General features: G+C 36.9%; 1 protein-coding gene across 1 annotated transcript in view; it reads left to right on the top strand.

Moving 5' to 3' along the window:
* The first annotated feature begins 6,307 nt into the window (after window positions 1–6,307).
* GPR137C (G protein-coupled receptor 137C) overlaps window positions 6,308–15,288 on the top strand; it is a 46,568-nt gene continuing 37,587 nt past the window's right edge. Inside the window, exons 1-2 of the mRNA XM_006894372.1 lie at window positions 6,308–6,345; window positions 8,738–8,966. Of these exons, the coding sequence (XP_006894434.1) occupies window positions 8,805–8,966 (162 nt within the window). The 5' untranslated portion in view covers window positions 6,308–6,345; window positions 8,738–8,804. The remainder of the gene's footprint in view (window positions 6,346–8,737; window positions 8,967–15,288) is intronic.

Raw genomic sequence — 15,288 nt, 5'->3', positions numbered from 1 at the left:
TGTGATTGGCACAGGACAGAGCGGAGTTTAGGGCTGTTGTACATAGGGTCGCTATGAGTCGCAGGCGACTCGACGGCACATAACAACAACAACAACATCATCATTTATCAAAGTTCATAGAGTTTTCCAGAGGCATTGTTATTTAGGAAGTGGAGGCCACTCAGATAGGACTTACTGTCTATCAATATTTGTGCATAAATAATGATACTGTAGTTACATAAGAGACTTTCTGGGTTTCTGGGTTGGTTTGGTTTTTCTCTCTAATATTGGTTTGCATATAGAATTTGTATACATTATAGATAATTCATGTACATTGTCTATTTTTAAGTCCATGTAAGCTAAAGTATTTAGTAATAAAGAGACATCATGTATGCACTCAATTCTTGAGTTATTTTTTTTAAATCACATTTGGAGAGGTGTAAATAAAGCAAAAGTAGTAAAATGTTACTAGTCTTGGTACTAGTGGTTGGGAAATCAGGAGACATAATGCATTGGGCAAGTCCACTGTTGGGGACTTCTTCACATTACTAAGAAGCAGTGATGTAATTTTGAAGACTAGCATGCACCTGATTCAAGCCATAGTCTTTTCAATAACTTTATCTGCATCTGAGAGCTGTATAATCAGTGAGGATGACAGAAGAATTGATGCTTTGAGCTCTGTTGTTGGAGAAGATTACTGAATATCTATCCCATGGGTTGTCCATAGAGCAAAGAGATATGTCTTGGAGAATATGTAGCCAGAATGCTTCTTGAAGACAAAGATGACAAAGCTCCATCTCACATACTTTGGGCATATTGCTAGGAAAGTCTATTCCTTAGGGAAGGAAATCATGCTTTGACAAGTGAAGCATCAGCACAGGAAAAGAAGATTCTCGATGAGATAGATTGACACAGTGACCACAGCAGTGGGCTCAAGTATGTCAGAAACTATGAGGGTGGGCAAAGAATAGGGCAGGGTTCAGATCTGTTCACTGGGTCCCTATGAGTTTTACTCGACTTGAGAGCAACTAACAACAGCCTAAAAGAAAGAAAAAATTACCTTTTAACTATGTGTTTGTTGTTGTGTACCATGGAGTCAGAACAAACTCTTAGCTGACCCTCCAATTGGTTTTCAGAGGCAATAAATCATCATGGAATCAGAACAGACTCTTAGCTGACCCTCCAATTGGTTTTCAGAGGCAATAAATCATCATGGAAGGAGATTTCTTCTGTGGAGAAACTGGTGGATTCAAATTGCATGCCTTTGATTTGACATTGCAGGTCTCTTTACCATTAGGATACTAGTGGTTGTTGTTGTTGTTAGGTGTCATCAAGTCAAGTACAACTCATAGGGACCCTATGAACAAAAGATCTGAACCTAGTCCTGTCCTGCATCAACCTCACAATTCCTGACACACAAGAGCCCATTGCAGTCACCATGTCAGTCCACCTGGTTGAGGATCTTCTTTTCTTTCACCGACCCTCCACCTTTCCCAATAGCATGTCCCTCTCCAAGGAATAGCACCTCCTAGCAATATGTCCAAAATATGTTAAGAGGAAGCCTCATTATACTTACCCCCAAAGAGCACTCCTGTTGGAATCTCTCCGAGACATACTTTTTCATTCTCTTGGCTGTTCATTGGTATAAGCAGTCAGGAAATAAAGAGATGGATTACACTAGGAAAATCTGCAGTTAGTACCATTCTAAATTACTGAGAAGTGATTTCAGCTTGAGGACTAAAGTGTGTCTGATTCAGGCCATAGGCTTTCTGATTACTAGCTATGCATCCAAGCCCTCGACCATGAATAAGGATGACAGAAAAAGAATTGATGCCTTTGATTTGTGATGTTGGAGAAGAGCATGGAACACCTCACTGAGCACTGAATTGAAGGCCACTAGAGGCCCCTAAATATGTAGATTTAAAAATGGTGGCAGAAGAACCTCCTTTCAAATAACCAACTATGGTAGTGTTGTTGTTGCTGCTGCCATTGCATTAACTACAACTCATAGCAACCCTATGACCAGTGGATCTGAACCTTGCCCCATCCTGTGCCATCCTCATCATCTCTGACCTCTGTGGTAGTGGGAACAGAGAATAGGAGTTAAACTGGCAAGGATATGTTATTGTTATGTACAATTGAGTTTAAACCAACTCATAGGTGACCTTTCAAGGGGGTTTACAGAAGCAGTGAATCTCAAGATAATGAGGTTGTTCATCTTTCTCCTTTGGAACAGCTGATGAATTTGAACTATGTGGCTTTGTGTTGGCAGCACCAGAGCCCCCTTTAGGCATGATTTGTTCTTTTTTCGGTTGTTATGTGTCATTGAATAAGAACCAAAAAAAAAAAAAAAAAAGAATAAGAACCAACTTACAGCTGACCCTTCCGCAGGTTTTCAAAGGCTGTAAACTGCAAAACATTGACCATCTTTCTTCAGTGGATCATCTGGCAGATTTGGACCATATACATTTGAGTTGGCAGTGCAACTCCTTACTGCTTGGACACCAGAGCTCCTAGAAATGATATAGATGGTAGAATTTAGAAATCTGTGTCTTAGACTCCTCCATCACATTAAACTTCCAGTAAATGATGAAACTATTAACCCAAATGCCATATTAATAGATACATGGGTGCTTGGTACACTTTTCTAACTCCCTTTATCTTTTGTTACTTCAACAAATATGACCTCCTTTGGAAAGTGCTTCCTAATTCTTGACTGTCTTTCCACTTAAGCACTGAATTAGTCCTTCTGTCTTCCTGGGTTTTATGATTGTATCTTTTGCATTTGTATCAAAGTGTATCAAAATAAATGGCTTATTTCTCCCATATACTGACCTCCTTGAGAGCAAAATCAGTGGATGTGTTTGTGAATTTATAGAACCTTTTATAACATGCGACGTTGAGTAAGTTCTCAGCAAATGTTTGAATAAAGCCAGGAAGTTACTTGTACAAGTACCTGTACATGTACTATACTGTTTAAATACCATTTTTATATTATGCAGGTTTACTTAAAAAGTTCATATACATTATTTTTCACACCATAGCTTTCCAATTTTCTTTACCCACCCCTCTCTCCACCCATCAAATTGTACGACCCTATGATTATCACAAACATCCGCCCATCTTCATCCCTCTCTTCTCACCCTCCCCTCCTTGGATCCTCATACACATTCTACAAAAATGGTCTTATACAGCATTTGTACGTATGGGACTGAGTTCATTTAGTATAATGCTTTCCAGACCTTCCTAAGTTAGGTAGCAGTTTATGAAATTATTGTTCCTGTGTGCTGCATAGTATTCCATCATGTGAATGTACCATAATTTCTCAATCCATTCTATTGTGATTGGACATTTGGGCAGTTTCCAAGTTCTTGTGACAGTGAATAATGCTGCTATGAACATTGGTGTATAAGTCTATTTGTGCCTTAGCACTCATTCTTTCAAGATACATTCTAAGCAGTGAAATAGCTGGGTCATAGGGAATTTCTGTGTTCAGCTTTCTGAGGAAATTCCAAACTGCCTTCCACAGTGGTTGTACCATTTTACAATCCCACCAACAATGTGTAAGAGTTCCTATCTCACTACATCCTCTTCCACATTTCTTACTTGATGTCCTGTTAAACTTTGTCACTGCTACTGGAATGAGATGGTATCTCCTGGAGCTTTTTATTTGCATCTCTCTTGTTACCAGTGATTTTGAGCATTTCTTCATGTTTCTGTTGGCCATTCCAATGTCTTCCTCTGTGAAAAATCTTTCCATGTCTTTTGACCATTTTGTAATAGTTTTAACAGTTTTTTTCTTATGGAGACCCTGTATGATTATGTAAACTTTTGGTATGAAACCCTTGTCTGAAATGGTATTGCCAAATGTTTTTTCCCATTCAGTAGGTTTTCTTTTCACTCTGTTGGAAAATGTTTTTGATTCACACAGGTATTTAATCTTTGTAAGGTCCCATTGATCAATTTTATCTTCTTCAGAATGTGCATTTCTGGCTGTATTTGGCAAACTCTTTATATGGTAGACCAGGTATTCTAAGTTAATCTCTTATGAACTTTAAGATTTTGGGCTTTACTCCAAGGTCTCTGATCAACCTTGAGTTTTTGTGTATCATATAAGATGTGCATCTTGCTTCAACTTTCTGCAGGTAGTAGTCCAGTTTTGCCAGCACCATTTGTTGAAGAGGTTGTCATTTCCACGTTTAATAGGTCAATTAATAGGTCCTTGTCAATTATCAGTTAACCATAGATAGCTGGATCCATTTCTGGGTTGTCAATTATGTTCCATTGGTCTATTTGCTTGTCATTGTACCAGTACCATTCTGTTTTGGTTAATACAGCTGTGTAGTAGGTTTTGAGGCCAGGGACTTTGATGCTTCCCACTTCAGTTTTGTTTTTCAGAAGTTTTGCTTATTTGGGGTCTCTTTCCTTTCCAAATAAACTCGACAGTTTCCCTTTCTATCTTCTTGAAAAAATGAAATTGGCATCTGTATTGGGATTGAGATGAACATGTTGATTCTTTTTGGTAGGATTGCCATTTCACAATATTGAGTCTTCCTATCCACATTTTTCTATTTATTTATTTAGGTCTTTCATTGTATCTCACAGAAATGTTCTGTAGTTTCCTTTGTACAAATATTTTGTGTCTAGTTAGGTTCACTCCCAAGTATCTCAACTTGTGATTGGCTATTGTAAATGGCATTGCTTTCTTGGTTTCCTTCTCTGAATTCTCTTTGTTACTGTAGAGGAATCTTGATCTTACATCCTACCGGTCTACTAAATTGGTCTAAGAGCTCAAACAGTTTTTTGTTGTTGTTGTTGAGTCTTTGGGGACTACCATTTCATCTGCATATAGTGACAGGTTAATCATCTCTTTGCTTATCTGGATGCTTTTTATTTCCTTTTGTTGTTGTATTGCCCTAACAAGTACTTCCAATACAAAATTTAATATGAGTGGTGACAGTGAGTATCCTTGCCTGGTCCTTATTCACAGTATCATCTTCTGTAGTTGTTCATATAACTCCACATCAACATATTTCTTCTTGTTTTCTCTTTCTGGGGTATTCATTGGGTCTGCTTTTTTAAAGAAAAGGGTTATTTTGTTTTTTCATGATGAATGAGGCAGACTGCTGCTTTCTTAACATCATGTGAGTCTTTCCTTAGTAGATCTTAGGTTGTTGTAAGTCAATAATGTCACAGGGTATGCCAATGTTTTGTTAACACGTTGCCGCAAATGACGGCAAATATGTTTCTAACCACAGTCGTCAATTTAAAAAGTGTGCGGCAACGTGTTAAGGACCAGTATATTAGTGTTCTGCTCTTATCTTCCTGAAGCAGAATGACTGTTGCCCTCCAGAAACTGTGGCTCCACTCAGCCTCTTCCACTTGACATTAAGAAACCCCACAAGATGTAGCTAAACAGCAATGTTCAAGGCCAAAGTACCTCTCTTCTCTGCTCTATGAGCCATTTCAGTGGCAGGTCCTTGACTTCATTCTTGTACTAGTCTCAGGTAATGTCTTGACAGGATATTGCATATTTCCTTTTTGGCCCAAGAGCCACAAGCCCAAGTGGCTTCAACTGTGAAAGGAAACAGATATGGCAGACAAGGGGTGGAGGGAAGGAGGTAGGTGTTCCTCCTTCCACAGGAGGTGGGCTGGTCTCTCTTCAGAGCCCCATCCCATTCCTGTAGCTGGTGGAGTTCATAAATGACTCAGCTCACCTGTGAAAGGAAATGGGACAATATGGCAGGTAGAAGGTGTAGGGAAGACGGTGAGTCTACATGTATTATTTTTTTTATCATACTAATTTGGACTTGTTAGATCCCAAATGTCTCACACTATTTCAGTAAATTGTGAATAGTATTTCTGCTTCTAGTCTGCTTCTGTAGTTGTTGTTATGTGCCATCGAGTCACTTGCGGCTCCTAGCGACCCTATGTACAATAGCCCTAAACTCTGCTCTGTCCTGTGCCAATCACACCATCTCTGACACTCCCATCCCAATTACCCCAGTCACTGAATCAATCTTCCTCATAGAGGGCCTTCCCCTCCTGTGCTGTCCCTCCACCCTTCCAAGCATGATGTCCTTCTCCAAGGACTGGTATCTCCTTACAACATGTCCAAAGTAGCCAAAGAAATTTATTACTATTCTTTTAAGTCCTTGGAAACCTGTGTTTTCCTTTGTGTAATTCACCTATTAACATTGGAACTTTACATGTAGTTCTTACTTGTAGTTGTATACTACCTGTTTTGGTTGGAAAACAAAGTAAAAAATTCCATGCCATATTATACATGTTTTCAAAAATGTCTTTTGTACTTTTTCCATAGGTTATATGTAAAGTCAGATGTGCCACTGAACTTGACAAACACAAGTAAGTCTAACAAGTACCAATATATAAAATTTTTCATAGTAGACATATGGAGGTAGAAGGGAGTGATAAGTTGAGCATTCCTTAGCAGTTGTATAGAAAGACATGTAGATTGGCTCAGAGGAGACAAGTTGAGTGACCTGGAGTTTAGTACTCCTCTCAGTCATGCTGCAGCTTTAATACCACTTGTGGTTGTAGTCCTGCTCTGCCTTCTCCCCTGCTTCAAGTGTAGCTTCATAGCATCCACAAACTCTGTTAAATTATCATGTTTGGGGTGAGAAAGTATAGTATATTTTTGTAAGTACATTTTTTTTAATGCTGATTAGCATCAAGCATCAGAATGCTGAGTCAATGAGTCAGGAGACTTGGTTGCAGACCTGACTCTCTTTATTAACTAACTTGCTGACTCATCTCTTTACCCTCTTGAGGAAGTAGTTTCCTGAAGTTCTGTAAATCTTGGGAGTTTTAGATCATTTCAAGGTCCATTTTAGACTTCAGACTACATTGTTTAAACTGTAGTTACCAGAAATTGTTGTTTTCACTATTCAACATAAAAAAATATTAAGATCTAAACATTTCAAACCAAAATCTTTCCAATTTGTGTGTACACTTCACCAGATTGGTTACTGTTTATTTTAGTTACTACCATCAGTTTATATTTGTTTATGAAATTACTGTTTCTACAAGCAAGCAAATCTTTATGAGTCACACTATTGAAAGTGATTCCAAATAGAAGACATCACAGTGTTAAGTAAACTTATTCTTGATAGTATATATTTAGCTTGGTTATAAAAATGTTTGAACTGGAATTACTTTAGTAAAGTAGCTGTTACTACACCACACTTAATACAAAAAAAATTTCTGAGATGGTCTAATTGTCCTTTGGTCCCTGGGTGGGACAGTGGGTTAAACATTTAACTGTTAGCTGAAAAGTTGGTGATTCAGACCTCCCCAGAAGTGCCTCAGAAAAGAAGACTGGAGAGCTACACCCAAAGGGTCACAGTTTTAAAAAACACTGTGGAGCAGTTCTGCTGTTTCCATGGAGTCAACATAAGTCAGAAGCAACTCAGTGAAAACCGACAATAATAGCAACAACAATTTTTCTTAGAGGAAACAGGCATTTTATTTTCAGAGTATTTCTCCATGCATAAGAAATATACAATTTTATAAGAAAATAAGGTATTTTAAACTTTCATGTTTTATGCCTGTATTCTTTAGTCAAGTTTGAAAGCAGTATTTATGATGGATAATCAAAAGTACATTGTTCAAACTACATTTTCCTTATCATTTAATATTAGATGATCAATTTAAATTTTGAAACAATAAATTAATTGTATAGACCAATTCTAAAAGTCTGGTTATTTTTCAGGTTGGAAAGATGAAAGAAAATATGGTTAATATCCAAGACACAATAATGTGTATGTAATAAAAACAAAAGAAGAGTCAGGAATAGAAGAGGAAATGGAATGTGTGGCTCTTTTACCGTAAGACCAGAAAAGCTGAATAATGCCCAGCCACTATTATAGAACATTTTGATCAGTCTTTAGAAGCAGCCTGTTCAAAGAGGAGCAATACAAAAGAAAATTTCAATTTCTCATATATTCCAGACTTTCTGGAGCCATAGAAAATGAATGAATCCCTGAAACCATTGCCCTCAGATAATCTTGAAACTTTAAGCAAAAAGATCCCTTGAAGTCTTCTTTTTAAACAATTTTTTTATTATTATTTTTGTGGGAGTGTACCGTCAAATCAAATCTGACTGGTACAGGAGGAGATTGTCCCTCCTCCCCTGGCAGAGCATCTGGTGGATTGAAGTCTTCTTAAAACCAAATAATAATTTAGCTTAGTTAGTGAAATGTATCTGCTTTGAGTATTTTTCTCTTTTAGGGTCTTTCTATGTGGGATCAGATTAACAACAGAAACTCAAAAGATTGGGTGAAAATCTTAGGGGGTAGAGGGTATAAATTATCATGAAGGATCATCTCAGAAAAAGAACGAAAATGGTTGCACAACTCAGAGAATGCAGTCAGTGTCACTGAATTTTACATGCTGAAATGATGCATGTTTTGTTGTAGATTCTAAGAACAAAATTATTTTTAAATCCTAAAATACGCTTCATAATTATAAAAGAGAAATGATGTTGAGTCCAAAGTTATTCTTCCTAACAGAAGTATTTGAACTGATGCCATTTTGAAATAGTTTGAATTGTAACTTCATAATAACAAATATACCTTAAATAATGCTGAATGATTATTGGATTTATATTTAATAAAATTATAAGCATTGTAGACTGAAGGAATTAATATAACTAAAATGACAAAGTAATTCAGAATTAAAATGTAATTTCCCATTAGTTTTATAAACATGTAACAAACTTGTGTTTTTTTATTTTCAGAATTCTACTACATTTGGGCTTTACACTGGCAAGTCTTCTCTTTTTAGTGGTGAACTTGACTTGTGCAATGCTGGTCCATGGAGATGTTCCAGAAAATGAATTGAAATGGACTGTGTTTACTCGAGCACTAATTAATGATAGCCTCTTTATTCTTTGTGCTATCTCTCTAGTTAGTTACATATGCAAAATTACAAAAATGTCGTCTGCAAATGTCTACCTCGAATCCAAGGTAAGTGCTTTTCTGAAATGTGTAGCTCTCCCCTCTCTAACTTATGTTGTTATGTTTTTATGGTTCTCCCATTGCATTCAGACTTGAATTTGGAGCATTCTTATTTTCCTTCATTGCTCTTTTCTGGTACCAACTTCTGTGATCTTCTCATTTAAGTTTTTTTCTGTTTATTTTTTTAACTTCATTTGAACAAGTTAGGGAGAGGGAACGAACCTAATGAGTATAATGTTGGTATCTACTGTGCAACATGGCTGATTCTAGTTTATTTTCTCATTATCTCACAGTTCTATGACATTCTTTAAAAAAAAAGAAAGAAAAAATTAATTTCAACAGGTCTAGAGGTCTTGTGACCTATAAGGCCTTATATAACTTGATCCTTGATTATTCTAACCCTTTTCCCTATGTCTCTCTTTATTGTCCAACAATATGAATTTTTCTTTTCCTCTTTCTCATCACCTAACCTATGCCTAGTTCATTCCAGTCACACAGATTTTATTTAAGTTGTTCTTTATGCCTACTTGAACTTCCTATATATGAACTACATGTGAGAGCTTTTTTGCTTTCAGATTTCAACTCCAATGTTACTTTTTAAAAGCTACTTTTCCTAACTACTTAATTGAGGATATTTATATTCCAAATACTATATGCATCAACCTTGTTATTTTCTTAGCATTTCTCAGAATCAAAATTGTTCATTTATAGAAAAAAAATTGTTCATTTATTTATACATTGTTTTGATGCTTCCTCCTAAAATAGTTGTCTATGTTGTTCATGGTCCTATACCTTTTGTCTAGTTAAGTTTGCAAATCATAGTGGATGGGTTTTTTCAGAAAATCATTCATATACTTTCATTACAACTGATTGGTGCAATTAACTTATTATGTTGTCCAGGCAAACCCTTACTGTGTGTTTCTATTCCCTTCATCCATCTTCTCTGTTTGTTCTTTTTTTCCTTTTCCAAATAAGAAAGGTTTAATAAGATTAAATATCTTAAAAAATAAAACAAGATTAAATATTTTTTCTTAACTAAACACACACAAGACGATAGGTTGTAAATGCTTCCTTTCTCAATAAAGACAATGTATTTTTAATATAAGCGAAATCATATATGCTGAATAAATATCCAGATTCTTCTCTAAAAATAATTGAGATACATATATAAATAACATATAGAATATTTTTTCACTAGTATCAAGTTTATTCCAACTCTTAATGACCCTACATGACAGCGTAGAACTGTCCTTTAGAATCTGTATGGGAACTACCTCATTTTTCTCCCATTGAGGGGCTGGTGTGTTCGAAACACTGATAATTTGGTTAGCAGCCTAAGTCTTAACCCACTGCATCTCCGTGCTCTTTGTCTGGCATATGGAGGGTGTTAGACAAACATTTGTTGAGTATATACAGTTCATGCTTGCAAACCTGCTTTTCTAGAACATGCCCAAGGTCAAACAGTTGAACGAGAATTCAAACTCAGTTCTAACCACAGATCTCTTCATGTATCTATTATTATTCACAATTTTGCACTGACTTAATTTGCATTAATAAATATAAATTTAATAATTTATACACTGCCATCATATTGTTGGGTGGTGGTGTTAATTACCTTCAAATTAACGCAGACTCATAGCTATCCCTGTATATTAGATCAAAATTTTACCCAATCCTGCTTCATCCTCACAAACTCTGCTGTGCTTAAGGCTATAGTTACAGTCATTCACACACTGTTTTGGATATAAATAGTTGTAATGTGTTGTATATATACACTTACACATGCTATTTTTTTTTAAATTTTTTATTTTATTATTTTTGTGTGAGTGTACCGTCAAATCAGATCTGACTGGTACAGGAGGAGATTGTCCCTCCTTCCCCAGCAGAGCATCTGGTGGATTCGAACCATGCGCCTCTGGGATTGTAGTTGCAGCCCTTTGCCGCTAGGCCAACAGAGCTCCCCTACATGCTATTATTATATATACATTCTCACTAGATTTTTGCCACATTGCTTTCCAAAAAAAATAGATTGCTTTAGAATGAGCGAGAGAGAGAAGGAGGGAGGGAGGGAGAGAGGGAGGGAAGAAAGGAGGAAAAGGGTAGGGGGGTGGGAGTGTGTCTGTGTCTTGTTTCCTGTGCTGCTTCAGTATTTGGGCTCAAATTTTATTTTTAATTTATGTAACATGAAAGTTTTAATTTATTTAACTGATATTAATATATATTTCCATGTAGAAACTTGTTATCCTTATTTTTGTATGTATAAACAATTATTTATGCAGAAGCATCTGCGTATTTATTTGTATATTTTATATATTAAAATATATTACCTTTATTGAGAAACATAGCATTTGTAGTAGCTTGTGTGCATTTAGTTAAGAATAGATATTTTAATCCTACTAAATCTTTAATAGCTATTGATGTTACTACAATTTTGGATTTTCTATTCTATAAAAACAAATGTATTTGCTTTTCTTTTGTCCTTTATATTCTTTGAATAGACTCTATTATTTCATTTCCCCTAATGTTTCATACTTTTTTAATTTTTATTATGTTACTTAAAGTTTTGTTAAACCTAGACTTGAGGTAAATTAGCCAAATTTTTTTATTTCCGTATCTGTGTCAGGTGTTAGAATATAAGCATATTTCTCTTGTAAATGGAGATAGATCACTAGCACATCCTGTGCAGTACAGGGTAGTGAGAACACAAATGCAAAGTAGAGTCAGACTGCCTGGACTTCAGTCAGAGCTCTGCTATATACCAGCTGTATTACTTTGTTACATGAAATATTTTATCTTCCTTTAACTAGAAATAAATATAGTAACTATCCCCATAGTAGATAGTAGATTCCAGGAGCTACTGGAATGATAATATATTAAGGAAAACAATAGTATATACTACCTTGCAATGGCTAAAGAAATAAATACGTGCTAGCTGCTATCATCTTCAAGTTTCCATAATAGGCATGTCTTTCTTTAGAAACCTTGAAACAATGTCTTCCCTTATCTGTTTTGCTGAAGATTGTTCTTTGAAAAATTTTCTTGGTTTTCTACTCTTTCCCTATTTATATACAGATTTTATGTCATTCATACTTGCTAATATGAAAAAACATGGTTTAATATTTTAAAATGTAAACCCTGACATTAAACTATATTTGGAACTCACTGTAAATATAACAAAATATTCTGTTTTCTACCTCACTCCGTTATGTGCCATCGAGTCAGTTTTGACTCATAACAACCCAGAGTATAATTGAATAAAACATTGCCCAGTTCTATACTATTTGCCGTTTCCTATGTTTGAGCCTATTTTGCAGCTACACTACAGTGTCAAAACTTCTTATTGTGGGCCTTCTTTTTCTTTTCTTTTTTTTTCTGACCATGTGCTTGATGTCTCTCTGTGTGGTGTCCTTTTCAAAAGACTGGTCCATCCTAATAACATTTTCAAAGTACATAAGACAAATTGTCTTCACCCTCACGTCTAAGGAACATTCTGAAAATGCTTCTTTCAAGACAGACTTATTCTGTAAGTCCATTATATATATATATATATATATATATATATGTCTTCACCACCACTATAATTCAAAATCTTCTTCAATTTTCTTTTTCCTTGTTCAGCTTTTGCATGCATGTAAGTTGGTTGGTAGCAATTACAGCTTGCTCAGATCTGCAGTCAACACTCTTTATTAACACCAGGAGTCAGGAAATAAAAGACATATGGCATTGGGAAAATGTGCTGTCATAGACCTCTCCAGAGTGCTGAAGAGCACAATGTCAGTCTGGATACAAAGGTGTGCCTAATCCAGGCTATGGTCTTCTTAATTACTTGTTATGCTTCAGAGAGTTGGACAGTAACTGAGAAGAGTCTTGACCCAGATAGGTCTGTCATGAAGAGGGTGAAGTCTCTCCTTGGAGGCTAGGATTTTGTATCTCCACCTCATTTACTTTGAGCATGTGGCCAGGAGAGATCAGTCTTTGGAGAAGGACATCATGCTTGGAAGGGTGGAGGTACAGTGCAGGAGAGGTAGATCCCAGATGAGATGGATTGATACAGTATCTGGGAAATGGGGGTTGATGTGTCAGAATTGAGACTGGCACAGGACAGGACAGGCTTCAGAGCTGCTGTATTCGTCGCTATACATCACAGGCAACTCAGTGGCATATAACAACAGTTACATACTATGACAGATTTGGAAGCAGGAGTGGCATCCATTTCCTAAATAGTATGCCTCTGGAAACTCTATGAACTTTGATAAATGCTTATAGTTGTAGAGGTCTTTCAGGCCTTTTGTTCGTAGGATCACTATGAGTAGTGCTCAACTCGAAGGCAACCAGCAACAGCAAAGTATGAGTTAGTGAGTTGTTCTTGTCATTATGTGCCCTCGAGTCACCTGCGACTCGTAGTGACCCTATGTACAGCAGCCCAGAAGCCTGCCCTGATCCGAGTCAGTCTCAATGACTCCAGCACACCTACCCCCATTGCCCTAGTTATTATATCAATCCATCTCATCTGGGGTCTTCCTCTCCTGTGCTTTTTCTCCACCCTTCCAAGCATGAGGTCCTTTTCCAAGGACCAGTCCCTCCTGGACATGTGCTCAAAGTATGTGAGACAGAGCTTCAAAATCCTAGCCTCCAAGGAGAAACTTGGATGGAGCAGGATAGAACATAGTTCAGTTCCGCTGTTCATAGGGTCACTGTGAAGTCATACTTCACAGCACCTAACAACAACACCTATTTATTACCTTTTTATCCTTTTTTAAACTTATTTTTATTGGTTTGCATACAAAGTCCATGTACATTGTGTTTCACACTATCTTCATTCACAATTATGTTTCATACAAGTATTCCCATTGATTATGTTTTACAACATAAAAAATGCCTTTTAAGTTTTGATGCTGGAGAAGAGTCCTGAACATACTATGGACCTCGAAGAAAAAAAGTAGGTCTGTCTTGGAGAGGGTGAAATAAAATTTCTCCTTAAAGGCTAGGATTTTTTTTCTTATTTTATTTTCCTTTTGGAGGCTAGGATTTTAAAGCTTTGTCACACATATTTTGGGCACATGTCCAGGAGACACGTGGTCCTTGAAGAAGGATATCATGCTTGGAAGCATAGAGGGACAGTGCAGGAGAGGAAGACCCCAAATGAGATGGATTGATTAAGTAACTAGGACAATGGTAGTAGGTGTGTTGGCGTCAGCCAGACTGGCTCAGGACAGGGCAGTCCTCAGAGCTGTTGTACATAGGATTGCTATGAGTCACAGGCATGTCAACAGCACATAACAAAAACATGTTTTAAAAAGTTAATCACCATTCCGCTATGTCCACCATTACCCTGTCTTTCCAGATCTTCCCTGGGTCTTTCCTATTTAACAACATCACTCCCATACCCACCAAATTGTGCGATCCTATCATTTCTCCCCTGTCCATCTTCACCCCCCCTCTGCTCCTACCTCTTCCCCCTTGAATATATATACACATTTATATATATTTTTATATATATATTTATATATATTTGTGTGTATAGTGGTGGCGGTGGTGTTATGTGCCATCGAGTCACCTGCAACTCATAGCAATTCTATGTACAGCAGGTCTAAACCCTGCTCTATCCCTTGCCAATCTTATTGTCTCCAGCATACCACACCTATCCCCATTACCCCAGTGACTGAATCTATCTATCCATTTCATTGAGGGTCATCCTCACCTGAGCTGTCCCTCCACCCTCCCAATCAGATGAAGCTTCAAATCCTTGCCTCCAAGGAGCAGCCTGGCTTCACCCTCTCCAGGACGAACTTGTTTGATCTCTTAGCAGTCCATGGTATATTCAGTACTCTTCCTCAACACCACAGCTCAAAGGCATCAACTCTCTTTCTATCATCCCCGATTGTTGTCCAACTTTTTGATGCATAGCAAGTAATTGCAAAGACCGTGGCCTGTATCAGGCACACCTTAGTCCAGACTGACATCCTTGATCTTCGTTTCTTTGGAGAGGTCTCTAAGAGCAGACTTTCTCAATGCAGTTCATCTTTTAATTTCCTGGCTGCTGATAACAAGTGTGTTGATTATAGAGCCAAGCAAACTGAAGCTGTCAACAATCTCAATCTCATCATCTATCATGATGCTGCCAATCAGCCCAGTGGTGAGAATCTTTGTTTTCTTCATATTGAGCTTCAATTCATATTGAAGGCTGTAGTCCTTGACTTTCTGCAGCAAGTACTTCGGGTCCTCCTCAGTTTTAGCTGCATAACACAGATTGTTGATGAATCTACCATATATATATATGTATATATATATATGTATATATATATATGTATATATATATATGTATATATAT

Source organism: Elephantulus edwardii, unplaced genomic scaffold, assembly GCF_000299155.1.
Source record: "Elephantulus edwardii isolate Elephantulus edwardi_28Jun2011 unplaced genomic scaffold, EleEdw1.0 scaffold00140, whole genome shotgun sequence".
Taxonomy (NCBI): Eukaryota; Metazoa; Chordata; class Mammalia; order Macroscelidea; family Macroscelididae; genus Elephantulus; species Elephantulus edwardii.
Note: the sequence above shows the minus strand (reverse complement) of the source record. Positions and strands in the feature narration are given on the sequence as shown.